This window comes from Lampetra fluviatilis, chromosome 2, assembly GCF_964198595.1.
Source record: "Lampetra fluviatilis chromosome 2, kcLamFluv1.1, whole genome shotgun sequence".
In the NCBI taxonomy this organism is placed as follows: Eukaryota; Metazoa; Chordata; class Hyperoartia; order Petromyzontiformes; family Petromyzontidae; genus Lampetra; species Lampetra fluviatilis.
The window spans coordinates 28,225,371-28,243,869 of NC_136276.1; the positions used below are offsets into that span (position 1 = coordinate 28,225,371).

An 18,499-nucleotide genomic window follows, 5' to 3' on the forward strand; every position below is an offset into this window, starting at 1 on the left:
TTATCACTCACCCCCTGCCCCCCCCCCCCCGTGTCACGTGGCCTTGTTTTCGCCGCCGGAGCGACGCCAGCTAATGCCCAATTACCTTTCCAGCCAATCACTGGCCTGTGTCCTCCCGGCTACCCTGACACCTGTTTCAACCCTTAACGACCCACTTCGCCTGAAGCCACAACAACAACCATTACCTCACATCACCCCACTGTACTGTGCTTGCTTACATAGCAACAGACGCAGGGGATGCGTGGCACGCTATACTCAAGCCCTACACTAAACAGGCAAGCTTAACAATACAACACACAGAACACAATGTAATCTGAAAAAAAATTACCGTGCTGCGTACTGGCGTTGATAGACCTTGCCCAGCGTTGGTTGTGTAAAGGAGTTGCAGCAACCGGGCGAGCCTTGAACTTCGTCTTCATTACCTCGTCCTCATGGCGTATCAGAACATCAAAGAATCCCTCCGTTCAGCCGCACCAAACTCCTTTCTTACCCCTCCTTTGATTCCCCCCCCCCGCCCTATCGTTTCCCGAACCTTCCAGGACTCTCCACCCAATCCCAATTAATTTCCCAAAGCGGTTTCGCAACCGACCACTCATAACCATTTTAGTTTTCCCTGACGAACAATCAGATTTGAATGTCCCTCCGCCTTCAAATCCGATTGGGTGCCCATTGTCAGCTCCCTCCCTCCACCCCACTGCGATAGCTCCTCTGCCAATGAGAGTCTGGCGTGCTTTTCAAACTCACGAGGAGTCCGTCTTCTTTCTTTCGTATATGGCTGATGTAGACGCAGAGCAACGAACGACAAAGTTACATTTAGGTGGTGTCAGGGGCAGCGAGGAGTGATATCCCCGTGATGTCTCCCCTTCCTATTTGTGGATCGGCATTTCATCATTGTTGTACGGTCTGTTCTGGATTAGCGCTCGAGTTCAATTCACCACTCACGGTCAACACCGGTGACAACTGAACTGGTCCTGGGCCTCCCCTACGTTGGTTCGGCCTCAAATGAATACCTGGCGGGGTGTGTAAACATCGCCCCCAGGAGAGACAGAGGCGTCTGGGCGTAGTGTTGGCCAACAACTATCCCTTGTGTGCCGTGCCGGCCTTCATAGGTGCTCGCTCGTAGCACTTGCCCCCAACAGACTGATACGGCAACACGGGGGATCCTGATGCGTCCGTGGACACGTTTATTTGTTGTCTGATTCCGCACGAAATGAGGCTGACTTAATGTACTGTTTTTCAAATGATTTTTTTCTATGCGAACATGATATCTTATAACACGTAGGCTTTCGCGACCAATATTGTTCATAATCAACGATTTTTGGGTTTAGATCGCGTTATTTATAAATGTGTCGTAACCCTCCACCACCCGACACGGCCAAGCAGTAAAAAAAGTGTCACGTTGACAAAAGACAAATAGTTCACTGCTTTAGCCCACCGGTGTGTTGAAGCGTGAAACCACAACATTTACAATTTGAGTACGACGTTTCGCTGGTAATTGCATCCAGCATCATCGGGCAATTCGCCAGAATGGTGAGGCTCTGCTGTGTCTCCCGTTCTTATATAGAGCAGCAGCAGGGTGACGTCATCATTAACTCATTAACTCATCAGGTGCAAAGATTTGAGGGGGGGGGTTATTGTAATTATATACTTGATTAGTAATAAGGCTATTGTTACGATGCGAGTTGTAGATTAGTAATCATTTGGAATGTGTGGAAGCGTATTATTAAATAAGATGCATTACAATTCCTTATAAGGGAAACAAGCACTAACTGATTATTAATGTAGCATAATCACAATAGAACACATTCCAAATGATTACTAATCTACAACTCGCATCGTAACAATAGCCTTATTACTAATCAAGTATATAATTACAATAACCCCCCCCCTCAAATCTTTGCACCTGATGAGTTAATGAGTTAATGATGACGTCACCCTGCTGCTGCTCTATATAAGAACGGGAGACACAGCAGAGCCTCACCATTCTGGCGAATTGCCCGATGATGCTGGATGCAATTACCAGCGAAACGTCGTACTCAAATTGTAAATGTTGTGGTTTCACGCTTCAACACACCGGTGGGCTAAAGCAGTGAACTATTTGTCTTTTGTCAACGTGACACTTTTTTTACTGATTGGCCGTGTCGGGTGGTGGAGGGTTACGACACATTTATAAATAACGCGATCTAAACCCAAAAATCGTTGATTATGAATTTTATCTTATATTCATGCATGTTCTTGTGTTCGTGTGTGTTGTGTTCTGTTGCTCGCGAAAAATAATGTCAGTGAACAAACGCACGCAGGTAATTGTTTTTGGTAAGGGGGATATTTTTTAATGATAACTTTTTTTTTATTACAAATGACGCCCAAAATCGATATGCAAACACAGATGGCAAAGTAGACAGTCCCCACATGAATATTATTTTGCCAGAGTTAGATATCAAATCATACATCATAGAGCATCAATCATAAACGGGAGACACAACAGTTATGCTACAGCAAAGTCAAGCAATCTACACACGTTATAATTAACATATCCATATGGACAGGAACTAAAAAGTGGATTGAAATCATTATGAAAGTTACTTTTTAATTCTGTGCTTTAATTATTTAGTATTTGTTTAGTATCTTACACGATTAGGAAGGATGGTGCCAAAATTAAACTTGAGTCATGCCCTTCTCACAGAAGCGTTGCAACTTTTTATATTAAATGCTTTATGTGCATTGTGAATGGCTCCTGGACGAAATTATCAATGTCCGTTTTGTTTCGAACACTTACATTCACAATTAACGTATATATTTTTAAAACCAGGCTGTTGGTAAATAATGTCTAAAATATGCACTAAAAGTCACAATGATTCCGAGGGGATTAATCCAGATCAACATGCGATAATTAACAGAGAATTAATACAGGGAAAGCGAGTGAAAAAACACGTAAATTGATGCGTCTTGACAGTTAACTGTATTTAGTAAGCCATTTACTGCTTCTAATAATCATACTAAATGAGGTCATTTTGGGACAATTGATTAATTGGGAAATCACTACTTTTTAGTCTTGTCTGCTTTGCCTCTGTTGCTGTGATCGGACCTTTCTGAGCTACAAAATAATGTACAAATGCGCCCCCCCCGTTTGGCTCTGACAGCTGATGTTGATTGGGTTGCCATTTGTGAATTGGTCAGAGGCCAGTTTCAACAATCGCACACCTGTGTTCATTTTTCATTTCTATAAAGTTGGGTTGATAATACATTCAAGAAGGTGGCTGTGCATTGTAATCTTGGATGGCCAATCCAGCGCTTCCAATGTAACATGCGCTTTCCTACAAAGCAGACTGGTTTTTTTCAATTAACCGCCGATGCAATCAAGTGAATTGTTCAGCATCCGTTGGTGATGCAGTAAATAAATGTACTACCGACGGTCATAAAAAAAATCCCCATCTTGATTAACAAAAAAATGTCTATCTCACTTTCTAGTCAGTGGATGTTTCTCAGTCCAAACATTTGGTTATTTTACATCAATTGTGCAAGCCGTTTGGAAAAGAATTTAAGATGAATATTTTTTTAGACTAAAGCACTCCACTGACACACACGTTGTTAAATAAAAAAGCGAGAACAATTTACCTACACGATATAATTTCCAGCATAGTCAGTCCATACATCCTAACTAGATGTCCATAAATCCTAACTAGAAGTAGGTACATATGGAATAAGAATGTACAGAATAAATTGAAAAGCTGTTAAAATTTTAGTCAATTGTGTAAGGGCTTAAGCGATGGGCCAGGTTGCCTGCCAGTCATAAACCTTTCAAATTGTCCCAGAGGAAAGCTTTCAATTGCAACACAATACAGACAGATCAAGTGGCAAAAGAAACAATATCAAATTCGATCAAGACACTCCCAGTCCAGTCTCAGCATGGTTCTGCACCAGGTAACTCTTTGCTTTCTACACTGGAGCCCAAAAAGTTGAGATTAAATCCTGCACCAGCTGTGAAAATCGCTCTGTGGTCTCGCCTCGTTTACCTGCACACATTAATTCCAAGGTCCAAGCTTGCTTAATTTTTGTTTTACACAATTTGCTTTTCTCAGAATCTAAGAGGCTTACGTGGCAGTAAACAGCTCCAAGCCACCCTAATGGAAGGCTGTCTCCTGATGCCATGGGCATGGATGTCGATGTAGGATAATTGTGTGAAACATTAACCTAAACTTTTTTCTGTTTAGGCCAAAATTGGGTATATTTTTGTCCTTGCTCACCACTGCCAACGTTTTTAATGACGATTTAAAAAAAATTAACACCTACCTTAGAATGTTTTTGAGAAAGTAACATTTCACATGAACTCTTTAAAGCGTATTACTGAGTCTCAATACCTTTCTTGTTAATGATTGTTTTTGCCAATTCTGCTTTTATTTAATCTCCATTTCGTAAGGAAACCAAGGAACAAGTTTGATATGGGAATGCCCGACACTAAAACTCTGCAAAGATGCATCAGACACCGACTTGCCTCACGAACCTTTAGGTGGATGTATCACACTACTGTGTAACAGTGGCTTCTTTGTGGTTAACTCATGTCGTAAGAAAGAAAGCAATGATTTGATGCAAGCATGCGAGGTTTAAACATGAGCATCACTGATTAAGCATCATCCACCATTGTATAACGAAAACAGAACCAGTGTGGGAAGCATTTATAGAGCCCTAAATGAACCTCGGAAGAAGTATCGTATGAATAATATATGGTTTGTGAAGATCCCAGAAATATGACACGCAATGTCAAATTTGTGAAATGATTTAAATATCTTTCATCCTGCAGTGGTTGCGCTCATTCACCAAATTCATAGGTCACCCTAACCTTTGTTTTAAATTACGTGCACAAATTAGTGGATGAAACATGTCACAGGAGGATTATTGCAATATTTATTGTGCCACAGTCAACACAATTAATCGCGTTGCTCTGCAATCCACTTTAGCAAGTGCAGATTCATTGAGCTGTGACACAAGTGATGCATGTATACTGACGTAAGTATATTAGGGATTTACATGTTTTGGTTACTTACAAATGACATACGTGTGCATGTTTGTCATATTTAGTTGCCGAGAACACGGGGTGCGTGTTTCGCCTGCAGGCAGTGCTTCTGTAAACCCAAGGAAGTGATCAATCTACATGTGGCAAAACAGACACAGCTCATATCTGAGTGGCTGGCAACAAAGCATAAAAGTTACACTTTGCGACTGGCAGGGCTCCGAAAACACGAACACTACTGGCTGGCGTTACATCATGCCAATATTCAACTGCTGTGAATTATTAGGGGGCACAGGATACACATTTCAGATTGTTTCAGAAGCATGTGCAACTGGATGCCCTTGATTTACAAGATAAATGTATGACAATTCGTCGCGATAATGCTTCTCGTGCCGTCATCCCTGGCTACGTGATTGATCCAAATGTACATCGGGTCCCACCCCGACGTGCAACATAAATGAACTTACGGTGAAGAGACGACTACGTCTCGTCTGTTCCGGTGTCGTCTGTTCGAGGAGCCGTGCACAACTGGTGGTTTAAGCGCTAATCCTGACCGTGCGCAGACAAATTAGTCATAGGTCGAACAAAGCTGGTGCGATTACGAACACGAAATGATGAACACACCTCGTAGTTACCCACTGTATGACTCGAAGATGAATCAAATATAATGCTTTCAAAGCCAACTGTGTTCAGTTTAATCTACAAAAAACGGGAGGCTCCGTTCAGGTGCTCAAGGTTTCTGATGGTTAAAATGTAATGCAAGGGGCATGTCCCGGTGTTAGTGCTGCGAAGCAGACGCACATTTGTTGATGTTTTTTCCACAACGGAAAGGCATGTAGCAACTGCCCCGTATTACGATAAGTTCTCAGCGTCGAGGCTGCCCGAGGGCATCTGGGCAAAACGTCGTGGGCATCACGTGAGAGTCACACCAGGAGAAGAAAAAAAACCAAAGCACTTCCTGCACTGTACTTGGATTAAGTGAGTTGGATTAGCAAACTTGTGGCATTCATAGAGGGTCAATTGTCAAACTTCATCTGTGAGTTAAAATGTATCTGTCATTGATCTTAAATCTTAGGAAAACTTACGAAGCAGACACGTGCCCACCGGATGGTTGACGCTATGCTGTAGTCAAATGAATAGGCCCGTCGTAGCAGTACAAATTCACCCCCCGATGGTTTCCATGAATTGTCACAATTTTTCTATGCAAGAATCCATTTTTGTTTTACATTGATTGTGAATGGTAGCAACTATAGAGGCTGCAAGGTGTGATGTGAATACCAATGTGACTTTACCGAAAAAACCTAAGAATATGAATCCTTGCAGTCACAAAAGCTTAAAATCTAGAATGAATACCAATACGTACAACTTACATTTATAATGCTCCCATAATATGAAATAAAATGCCTCACTGCAAACATGGATAACGTGAGAAAAAAATACTGAATCTCGAGTGTGAAATTTGGTGCATGCAATCATGAGCTTAGGAATTTATATTAATTGATGAATAAATGCATGGAGTCCACCCCGAATATGGTGGACAATGTGACCAGCATTTCTATCTGCTGCCTTTGTTTTTCCCTCCTCATTTATGCCAACTCAATGTAGCAAAGGACCACACAATCCGCAATCAATCGGCTCCGAAAATTCAAAGCAGGGATTGAATGCAGGGACACTGCAATTATAGCGTGCATCTGCTGTTTTTTACAGACACGCAAACACGCATTCACAGAACCCCCCCCCTGTTTAGTCTTATGGAATGCATGTGTAACGGCTGTTAGTGAGCATCTATTAAGGCTGGTTGGTATGATGTACAAGAGGGTGTGGTTATCACCATGCCAATTTGCCTGTCTCCCCAGTGCCGTTATTTACACACACTGTAAAAGATAGTACTAATCTCAGGCCGAGTCAAACAAAGGAGAACTGAACAATAGGTTCAGACACCACGTGTCACTGAACTTAGCTATGGTCTTGAATCGAACCCTGGTTGATGGGATCACAGTAGTCTGAAAACCATTCCATCACTGATTCCATCTTGCACACACACGAGCACAGAAAGGCCACACTATCTCACGTTGCCAATGCCCTCAGTACAGCAGCACATGGAAGAGGATATACCATTAAGGGTGAGAGGATAGGACATTAAGGGTGAGATAATTACGTGGCACCATGGCCAAACTCATCCTACCTGGGAGTGCCTGTCGGAATGCGTGTAGCGTTGTCAGCATTGCCCACAGCTCTCCTTACCTTCCTGATATAATACTCGTACTGTCAGTCCGTCACAGATGCACTGGATACTCATTTGATTGAAAACTTAGTTTCAGGGAAATGTTCATTGATAGTACCTCTGTATTAGTTTAGGCAGTGTTACTTAAAATGTCATTTCCTAAGCGAATACTTTGTGAATTAAATGATATTGTCATTTTCGGACAAAACCCTCTGGCATAACTCATCCCATGTGGAGACAGCCGAAGGAGGGTGGACATTGTTCTACTATCTAAGTAAGTGCTGGCATGAGAGGTGAGTGCTACCCAATGATCGTTTCAGAGCACAACTGTGCCTTCATAATATTCCTTTATCAGACTATTACATTTTAACAAACACAATTTTATCATCCATCTACCAGTAATTCTGTTATATTAATAAACGCAATAGAGCATTCCTTTGCTTTGTTGCTGAAATGCCACGTGGTTCCACCCCATCAGTGACTCCAGGCCAGACTAAAATTTCACTTTTTGCACCATCCTTCTCACGAAAGTACAAAAAACACATGTGCCAGGATAATATTACAAAGTAAGACAATTGTTATCCCTCCCTCGAATGCCTATGTACAGTGGTGTAACTCACAACTCCACAGCGAGTGCAGACGATGTGAGAACAACGGGAAAAAAAGATCTGTCGCGCCGTAGCAGCACTCTCTAACTGTTCCATGGTAGCTGTAAACATTTTTTTGTAATGGTCTACATACTTTCTCTGTGAAAAAATTTGGAAGCAATGGAAGCCAATTTAAATAGTGACACTTTACACTTAGCAGCAGTAAATAACCACGGTGGAATTTATGGGGAAATTACTTCAAAATGTGTGGTCAACCAACAACGTAATCGTTCAGCGATTGTTGAATCGCCAGGTTAAGAACACAATAATAATTATTGTCACTGATCATCAGAACCAAACTGCAACCCACCTTCGGTTGTTGTGTTAGTCGCGGTACGTTGTTAACCGAAGCGAATGTATTTATACATGCTGCCAATGTTCGCACGAGTAATGCTTGTTTTATTTTTGCTTGTTTTTTTCTTCTTCTTCTTCTTAATAAACATTGCAAAACGGATTAAACTATACACTGGTAATTATACGGTGAAGCGTATTGTACATCCAGTCAAAATGATGGACAATAGTTCTTAAAATATTAGCATTAATTCAACTACTGTATGTTCAGTTAAGCAAGTAAACAAGTGAAGCAAATGCTATTTTTTTTGTTTAAAATATACCATCACAACCTAATATAACTTTTGCACTTGTATAATTCTTTTAGTTTATTTATTTTCTTTTTTTAAAAATAAAATAATTATCATTAAATGAATTATTAAAAAATAACTTCTCATGCCATCACATGAATTGAAATTCTATTTACATGCAGTCAGACCTTTCCGATACATTTTACATGTTTGCAGTACAAAGTCTGAATGCTCTTAAGTTTAGCGAAACTAAAAACTGAAAAGAATTATATAAGCCGGTCGTAAGTAAACAAATTTAAATGAACACTTTCTAAAGAAAGGTGGTATACCTTTGTTTTAATTATCACAACAGAGTCTTAATAACTAACTTCTTTACAATGCCTATTACATTCGATGCTAATAGAGATACACGCCACAACCTGGGCCAATATCACTCGAAAAAATTTGCCTAAAATATGAAGCGTAAAGTACAGCAATTCCTTAATCAAACAAAGTAATAAGGGGGGGGGGGGGAAGCTTTTTTCAAACCTTTCTCTCAACCTTTCTCACACAAAAGTGTGCTTGGCTGTCCGTGCACCACACTCACACCTCGGTCTGGAAATCGCCCGTTCCTCCCGTGAAGGAGATCAGGTCTTCCGAAGCTTCCTGCTCCGACGCATCCTTCATCTGGTGCTCGTGTCCCGTGCCGTGGAAGGGCCACATGGCAGGAGCGGGAGACTGCCGCCGGCTGCTGTCGGTCGTCGGCAGATCGAGCGGAGGGCGACTCTGAGAAGACATCTCCTGCAAGGGCAACGACGGCAGAAGTGACAAGCGATGAGATTGTCGCACAACGCCACTCGTTGGACCACAATGACAATGTCAGTTAATTGAATGAAGGGCAGAACGGTATGTCGCGAGTCACGCTTAATGAAATTACTACGTGCGGGTGTGAATGATAGTGATGACTGTGGTTGTGTTGATAGCAGACAATAACGAGGGTGATGAATCTGATGGTTATAACCAGGACGATCAGGATGACAGCATAAACCATCACGCGAACTCCGGTCATTCTTGCGGTGGCTTTTGGCTGGACATCGAACAAAGAGGGCCAATGCATCGTGCGCTTTCAGATGCGCTTCTGCGGCTGTCTGGAACGCTCTTTCTTCTGATATTAGGAAGCCACGGGGGGCTGTGCACTTGTAAATGATCTCGATTTAAAATGAATTTCTTTAAAACAGATTTTTGTGTTTAGTTTGTTGTCCTTCGCCCACACTTCCGATTAGCACGGTTGGTTCTGTACAGTTGGAAAGAAGTTCAACATACATGACGATGTTGAGGGTGAATGATGAGGAAACTGATGATGACATTATGGTAACAATTGCCTTGAATCTTTATGGTAATTTTTTTATTTGTTCGTCAGTCTACATTAGGCGTTATGGCTGCCAGCGCTTCAATAGACTCCCAGCCTGGAAGAGCATGTGGAAACTCTCCCTCCCTCACTCAACTCTGCCGAGTTATTGAGGTGCCATGAACTCCATGCCAGCCATTAGGATGGGACACATTTCGCTATTCAGACGAGGACAGGACCTACTGTTCCAGGGGCTTAGACCATAAAGCTATGGCCATGACGGCTGGCAGAAGGAAAGACCAATTTGGACGATGCCAAGAGTAATACCTGTCAGAAAATGTGCTCCTGCAAAGGTAAATTTAAGTTATTACTGCCAGCCATGAACTTTATGCCAGGATTACTGAAGACACACCCCGACTGTTCTCTTATTAATTACACGTCATGTGCCGTTCACGACACCATTTCCACGCGCCAGCGCCACATGAAATCGTGTCGCTACACTCCCGCGGGCATTGGGCGATGCTCATCACTGCTGCTAGTCCTGAGCCAGTCGTAGGAATTCCATATGCCTATGCCAAGAACCATGGGGACACATCGCTCGGAGGTTGACCGAGGTTATTTTTTCCTCCCATAACCAACTAAATGAGTATCAATTTATGGTACTTTGAAGGGGAACGATTGCAAGACTGGCTCACTCCATAGCAATGTAGAAGTTGTACCACTGGTCAGGGTAATTTGTGGAGAGAGACTTTAGCGCTCTCCAACCAAGGCTGAGAGCGGTAATGCATTAGCTTTATCTGTAGAACGTGGTCGCGATAACTGATGAAGATGATGCAAAACAAATTTAACTTTCGTATGCACTTTTGTCGCTAGAAGGGACTTAACCGATAGGATATAGGCCAAATTGATCATTGGCTGCCAAAAACTTGAAGGCAAAAACAAGTGCTAAAAGAGTTCACAAAACCAGCATTCAATGAAGTGCGCACCCCCCTCGCCCCCCTCTCAGCCTCATGGTGTCATTGCTTGTGACTTAATCTTTCAACGCCATCTCACTAAGCTTTTTGAAACTCAAAGATAGTATCGCTAGTTAAATATTTTCCAAAAATCGGCACTCACGTGGGAAAGCGTCACATAATTAATGCGTACATGCGCTTTTTCCTCCCTCGTTTATTTTAACCTATCCACGTCGATCTCCAACCGTGGCTCTTACCCGCATACGTCCACGGTTTAAAAATCGCCGCATGGAGCAGGAGCGTTTATGGACGTGCAGAAGGAGCTATATTAAGCACCATAATGCCCTGTGCCACAGTACACAAGGGCTTTGTAGCGCAGGGCAATGCAATGTGCAAGGGCCAGGGCCGGATTAAGGTTCTTGTAGGCCCTAGGCACTTGTTTCGTAGGCCTTCCGTGATAACTTTCTACACTTGGCACTGCTGCCCCTTGGTTACGACTACTACTGCCGCTGCCGCTCGCTTGTTTCACACGGTACTTCGTCCAGTCGCTGGACAGATCTCGTTACTAATACGTTCATTATTTAGTCTGTGACCCTAATTTTACGGGAGCACGCTGTGTGCCGCAGATAAGCAGATTTAATTTGAAACACTGTGCCTATTCTTGCTATGTCAATGAATTTATTCAAGGAAATATCTTGGCTACATTATTTTTCAATAGAAACAAAAATACATGGTCACATTTTTTTGTAGGCCCTTTAGTTTTCATCGGCCCTAGGCACAGTCGGCACTGTGTCTGGTATGCCTTTAAATTTCATATGCACTGTTGGATAATACGGCCCTGGCAAGGGGGGTGTCGGAATATAATTGTGCAGCATTATCTCTTATAGAAGTCGTTTGCTTCATCCGTGCTCTCCCTCCCACGCTCTAACCCGTCTCGTGTACACGCTCAATTCTTCGCCTTGAGGCACAATCATTTGCACGGATTGTACAAAATAGCTCAAACTGTGAAATTGCAATCATTACAATGGTATTATTATATGATGACACACACAAACACATGAACACTTAGTTGCTCGTTTCACTTAAATGAAAATAAAATGTAACTGCGGTTATTGTTCAAGACGCTGCAAGTTTCACAACTGAAACTCGCTCTCCTCCTCGTGATACCGGTGAATCGTGCCATGAGCTCGCTGCACATGTTGCACATGCTGCACATGCTGCACATGCTGCACGTGCTGCACATGCTTCACATGTTGCACATGTTGCACATGCTGCACGTGCTGCACATGCTGCACATGTTGCACATGCTGCACATGCTGCACATGCTGCACGTGCTGCACATGTTGCACATGCTGCACATGTTGCACATGCTGCACGTGCTGCACATGCTGCACATGTTGCACATGCTGCACATGTTGCACATGCTGCACATGCTGCACATGCTTCACATGTTGCACATGCTGCACATGCTGCACATGCTGCACATGCTGCACATGCAGCACATGCTGCACATGCTGCACATGCTGCACGTGCTGCACATGCTGCACGTGCTGCACGTGCTGCACGTGCTGCACGTGCTGCACACGCTGCACACGCTGCACGTGCTGCACACGCTGCACACGCTGCACACGCTGCACACGCTTCACGTGCTGCACATGCTTCACATGCTTCACATGCTGCACGTGCTGCACATGCTGCACATGCTTCACATGCTGCACGTGCAGCACGTGCTGCACGTGCTGCACGTGCTGCACATGCTTCACATGCTTCACACGCTGCACGTGCTGCACACGCTGCACACGCTGCACATGCTTCACATGCTTCACATGCTGCACGTGCTGCACATGCTTCACATGCTTCACATGCTGCACGTGCTGCACATGCTGCACATGCTTCACATGCTTCACATGCTGCACGTGCTGCACATGCTGCACACGCTGCACACGCTTCACATGCTGCACGTGCTGCACACGCTTCACATGCTGCACACGCTGCACACGCTGCACATGCTTCACATGCTTCACATGCTGCACACGCTGCACACGCTGCATATGCTTCACATGCTTCACATGCTGCACACGCTGCACATGCTTCACATGCTGCACACGCTGCACACGCTGCACATGCTTCACATGCTGCACATGCTGCACACGCTTCACCCGCTTCACCCACACGCACGCTGCCTCCCGCACGAGCTGCCCAGCACTGGAAGGCTGCACGGTGAGTGGCGTTGTGGTGCGGGTGAATGCTGCATGTTTCATGGTGCGTGACATTTGGTGCCGTGTGTGGGGTTCTGAGCTCGTGTAGACTCACGCTCACGCTCTCCACCACCGAGTCGCTGCCAGGGGACGACAGGCTCCATCTTTTCTCCGACTGCTGCAAAAAATATAATAACGAAAGGGCTGATGTAAAGTCTATTGGCAAGGGTGGCGTACGAATGTCTTTTTGTACTTTTCCATCTGGAGTTTATCGTTGGTAGCTCACACGATTATCATATGACATTATTTATGTGACCGACATGATTACACATGATAATTGCCCAGGCGACGATTCATTAGCACGGTTATTCGGTACTTGTGGAGTGACATCGGGGATGTCACTGTATGGTGCCGGCCCGATAGGGGCGTGGCGTGCGATGCACCGTCATCGCGTACACCCCGTGGTGGGTGTAGTACCAGCCCTAGCATGGCTTGGTGTGCGCTGGGATAGCGCAGGAACCACGCATAGCGTGTGGTGAGGGCTTACGCAGGGGGGAGCGGGAGAGTGTCAGCCCAGGGACAGTGTTGCCTCGGGCCATGGCACTCTGGTTGACCCCGTAGACACGTGATCACGAGTGTCCAAAGAAGGGGCCCCAGGTGGGGGAGCGGGGGATTAGGGGGTGATCACATGTCCGGGGAGAGCTCTCGAGAGAGAGAGATCGAGAGGAAGCTAGAAGGCTCCAGAAGGCGGGCGGGGCCAAGGGCTGAGCAGCCCCGAGCCGGGAGGACATAAGGCGGGTCCCTGAGAGGGACCGGGGTCGCTGCATTCGACAAGCTGGAAGCTCCACGTCTACAAGCTGGAAGCTCTACGTCCTACGAGGCATCAACACGTGGTCGGGACCCGAGTGAGGGCCCAACCTTTCGTAGCAGTAACTCCTCTGTATTGGGTAGTTAGCTGGATGGCCACCACCCTAGGCTGTAATCTGGTGTTACGTGTTACAATAAAAGTGTTGCCTCTAAAGAACAACATCTGCGACTCAGTTGGACTCACTACACTTGTAACAGAGCCGCTTTACATTTTTGGATGCGTTTTGTGAAGAGTTTGAGTAATTCTGGCCATAACGCTGCAGCACAACTGTCGGCTTATGCTGCGAGTGCTGTGCGTGCTCAGAGGCCTGCGAGCAGACGTGGCAAGTGCTGGATTCACATCCCTTCAGAAGGACACGGTTGGCTACGTATGGTGCGGAAGAAGCTCAACAAACATACGTGTCTTTGACCTTTGACCGGATGATCAAAACAGTGTGCCTCAAAGCCCATCTCGATTACAATCATTGCCACATCAACATTTCTCTATCCACTGCTAGACAGAATCCCTCCAGCCTTGGTACAATTTCTGCTTGCTTTCACAGCTGCGAATATATGTTGTTCATTATCTTGCAACGATTAAATCTGTCCACCTTTGCTCTGGTCATCCCGCTCAACAATGCTCTCTCTCTGCTCAGTGCCAGTTCTCTTCCTCCACTCGCTTCATATCACCAAGCAATTTGCCCTGCCCAAGAACATTTTCATTCCAGCTATAGAGCCTGCCAGTAATGATGTTCATCAAGAGGGTACATTCAGGTGGGGCTCCACTTCCAGATACTGCCAGCCAGACTCCTTTGACAAAACAATTTTGGTGCGACCAAGTGGAATTATATTATAGCACTGCTAGATACGTTTGTCAAGCCACGCGACAGCGTAGCAGAATACTCAACTCACAATGGGAAGGTTGCGAATTGAAATCTCAGCTGGGGATAAATTCATCAGATAATTGCCCCACCTACAGTGCCGGATTAAGCTAGTGCGGGGCCTGTAGCGTATGTTATAAAGGGGGAACGAAATAAAAAAAACCTAAATATTAAAACACAAATTTTTAACTTGCATCGTAAAGTAATAGTAATTTTTCATTTGCTATACAGGCAGATAATACGACAAATCGCTAACCTTAAACACCCAGTCGTTCATAAAAGTTGAAGGCAGTATAGTACTATAGTAATAGAGCAAGTGCAGAATCACTGAACCGGAATTGATAGCTTGAAAGCATTTCGTGCGGGGCCCTTGAAAGTGCGGGGCTCGTAGCTACATATGTAGCTACTTTTGCTACTACGATAATCCGGCACTGCTCACCCCCCACCCCCGCCCTGGGATTCGATACAATGAGCACCACTTTGGAGGAAGTCCACATTGGTTGTTCTGTGGAGACACTGGCCCCTGCCACGTTGATGTGGCATAAGCACCACTGTGACTAAACACCGTTTAATTATATTTTGCTTTAACAAAATGTGTGCAGCATTTGTGTGCATGAATGTATGTATGTATATATGTGTTGGTAGATGTATAGATATCTATGAGATAGACTCTGTCGGTCCATGTATGTGCCAACAGGCAAGCAAGAGACAGACGACTTGCAAGGCAGGGATATTTATGGACTTCATGGTAGACAGAAACCAAATAAAAATGCAATTATTAAAAGAGATGTATGGACGAAGAGAGCTAGAAACCACAAAAAATAGATCGATATCTCCATTCTCAAATGAACATTGGGAAGTTCTCATCCCCAGAGTTGATTCTGGATGGTGAGGGGCTAGTGGTGGGAATTCTAAACGCCCACAATTTGGGACCAGTCTCTCTATCAGACAGCACCTGTTGATCTCCCACCAAAATATGCACAGTCTCATATGGTGGTGCTTATTTTACAAACTCTGAAGGAGTGATTGGCGCAAGACAGCACTACCTAGAACTTGAACGGACGACCTTATTGATGGGAACCCTGATAAACGATCAGCCGGACACAGTGGTGAATGCCTGCCATTGCAACACTTTTGAGGTGAGGGTTGGTGGTTCATGTAGTGTTTTGTGAAACTCTCAACTCGACTGAGCGATGAGTAATGGACATCTGTGAAAAGGAGCTTTATAGGTCATCAGATTCCTCCAGTATAAATATTCTGATCACCAGGAGGTGGTAGAGCAAGTGTAATACATCCATCTGTGCAGAGCTTTGAATTTTATCCCTTTAGTTTTGTTGGATTTCTCTTGGTTCTCCAGTTTCAATCAACACGCCAAAAACTCTATAATGGAACTCGCCAAGCATTTCAGTGTAGGACCATCCTGAAAAAAGTTAAAAAGGGCATGATAATGACTACAAACTTAACTAAATACCAGTTGTCAGAAGAAGAAAAACTATTACAAGGAATGTGCAAGGGATATTACTTGGCCAAAACAAATGACAACCAAAACAATGCGTATCTTTCAGCCCAATATGTGACGTGAAAGGTTTAGTAAGTGGTCTTAAGGGGCACTCTGAGATGGAAATTCTCCTGACAGATCTCTACGGGATAGAGGTCTGTGCCACTTATGCAAGCGTACGTTCATTATCGACAAAGGTTAAGCTGGCTCGTGAATGTGCACGTTGGTAAATTTGCGGCATGCTAGATAAGTTAATAAAAGTCTTGGCCACTCCGCTGGGCAACATGAACTTCTCAATTCAATATGCCGTAAATCCGTATGACAGCCGGGCATTTCATGACAAAATTGTTTTAAAATCCTCGTCGATGGTTGGATTGTAATTAAATTTGCACGCCAGATTATTGATGAGGAAAGGTTTATTGATGTTCGGCCATTCTCATTTACACTTGACTAATTAGCAAGAAAAACCTTGGTTCCTTAAAATTACAAAATCCGTGGCTGTTCAAAGCACCTCTTGACACCTTCCTTTGGTGTGGCTTAAAAACAACTTGGGCATACGCGAGCGCAATGGGAAAAAGTTTGAAGCAAACAACTGTTCAAAGGTCTCTTTTTGAGGTTTAACTTTTTCCCCCAAAAAGAAAACTGCCCAAAAATGAAACTGTCAAGGGACTCGCACACCTTGGTGGTATATCTCACACGTCAGCAAGTGTTTTGTCACTCCAGTGGTTACATATCAGGAAATGGCGGTGTTGAGAAACGTTCATGCGATAGCTAGAATTTAACCACCGTGGCTGTTCAAGTGGCCCATCTGCACTGTGTTCAATGTGCGGTTGATTAAATCAGGCCAAATAGCTTTTGCGACAATGTTGCACTCTGATCCCCGTATGAATGTTTTTTTCACGAAGGTAAAACACTTCGCAAAGCCCAAGGCTATATGTATTCATGTACTGTATGTTAAGACTTCTTTCGCACCGTACGTAGCCAAACCGTGCCAATCAGAGGTGCGGACAACAAAAGAGCTATCAACACTTTGTGATTTCGCGAGCATCGGTCTGGTGTTGTTATTCAGTATACTTTAGTCAAAGTGCAGATTTATTCCGACTAAAAAAAGTGTCCTTGTCAGTTGCCCACTGATAATCTATTCATATAAAAGGGAAATTTGTGAATGTGTGTCTGTTCGAAATGTTTAGCATACTTCCCGACATGCAACTAACTTGAAATGTGGCATGTGGGTAGCTTCCAGACGGTACACAATGCAAAAAGTATAAAAATAGACTTTTGTATTTTGGGGGGCTGGAGGGGGGCGCAATAATGGATTATTTTGCACGGCAAGTGAGCGGTGACGTCACATCTGTGATGTCACCCGCATGCGGCAGCGTCATGCAGTGTGCCTGCTGACGTCACGCTCCCCCCCCAAACCCTCCACGTGGGCCGTGTATTAATCCAAGACAAGAATCCAAGTCTCGGGCGAAGCCGGGTAGTAAAACGTGTATATCAAAGTTTCATATCACATCTGAGTGCCGGCCTTCACAAAGAACGAGCTCTTTCTTTGCTCGCTCGTGGCAGTTTTAACGAACGGCGCGGATACTCACGTGACCACAATTCGTAACAGGGACACCGTTAAAAAAAAACGTACCCCGCCAGTAAATACGTGGAAAAATAGCGAACGCCTCTGTAGAGAACTTAAACATTTGAGTCTGGCATTGGTAACAGGGGAGGCGATTTTTCTTTCCCCAGCCAATTTGCAGAGTGAGGGGGCGGAGCTTTGGCCTGCGTTTTCGTCAGCTGTTGCTTTGTGGGCGTTCCCCTTTTTTCACTCTTACAGTTGTTAAAGAGCTGGGTTGGAGGGGGAAGGGCGCCTTGACAAAGGAATTTGCATATCAAGAGGAATTTAGCATATTTATGGCAAATGCAGATATGGGATTAGTCACTACTTGTGGAATGAGTAGGAGGTGGGGGGGGGGTTCAAAGTCATATTATGCCCGTGCATTATGCAAGATTAGCAGCATCAAAGGGAGGGAGTAGGGTTAGCAGTAATAAAGGGAGGGAATTTTAATAGTAAGGAGCTGCAGCAGCTAAACCACCACGTAAAAACTAAAATATAAACTACATCAGTATCATCAATATACTAAATATACTCTCCAATAAGCTGAGCTACAAACAGTAAGTCATACATTACAATTCTATGTCGCAAAAAATATATGCCTCCAGCTAAACTTTTTTCTCTTACATCACACGGGTCTACCCCGTACTATATACTGCCATAGACAAACCCAACATAGCAGTCACGAAAGCTTTAAATCGAAAATTGTTAAAGAGTGGTATTTGTGACCAGA

The 18,499-nt window shown here is 44.2% G+C and overlaps 1 protein-coding gene across 6 annotated transcripts in view; it reads right to left on the bottom strand.

Annotated features, from left to right (window-relative positions):
- Positions 1-2,304: 2,304 nt before the first annotated feature.
- Positions 2,305-18,499, bottom strand: part of LOC144944915 (adhesion G protein-coupled receptor B3-like) — a 176,226-nt gene continuing 160,031 nt past the window's right edge. For 5 of the 6 annotated variants that reach the window (XM_078873091.1, XM_078873095.1, XM_078873094.1 and 2 more), the window contains 2 exons: positions 13,054-13,116; positions 2,305-9,240 (listed from right to left, as the gene is read on the bottom strand). In XM_078873091.1, the coding sequence (XP_078729217.1) occupies positions 9,043-9,240; positions 13,054-13,116 (261 nt within the window). In that variant the 3' untranslated portion in view covers positions 2,305-9,042. The remainder of the gene's footprint in view (positions 9,241-13,053; positions 13,117-18,499) is intronic. The other variant, XM_078873092.1, reaches the window with a different exon arrangement.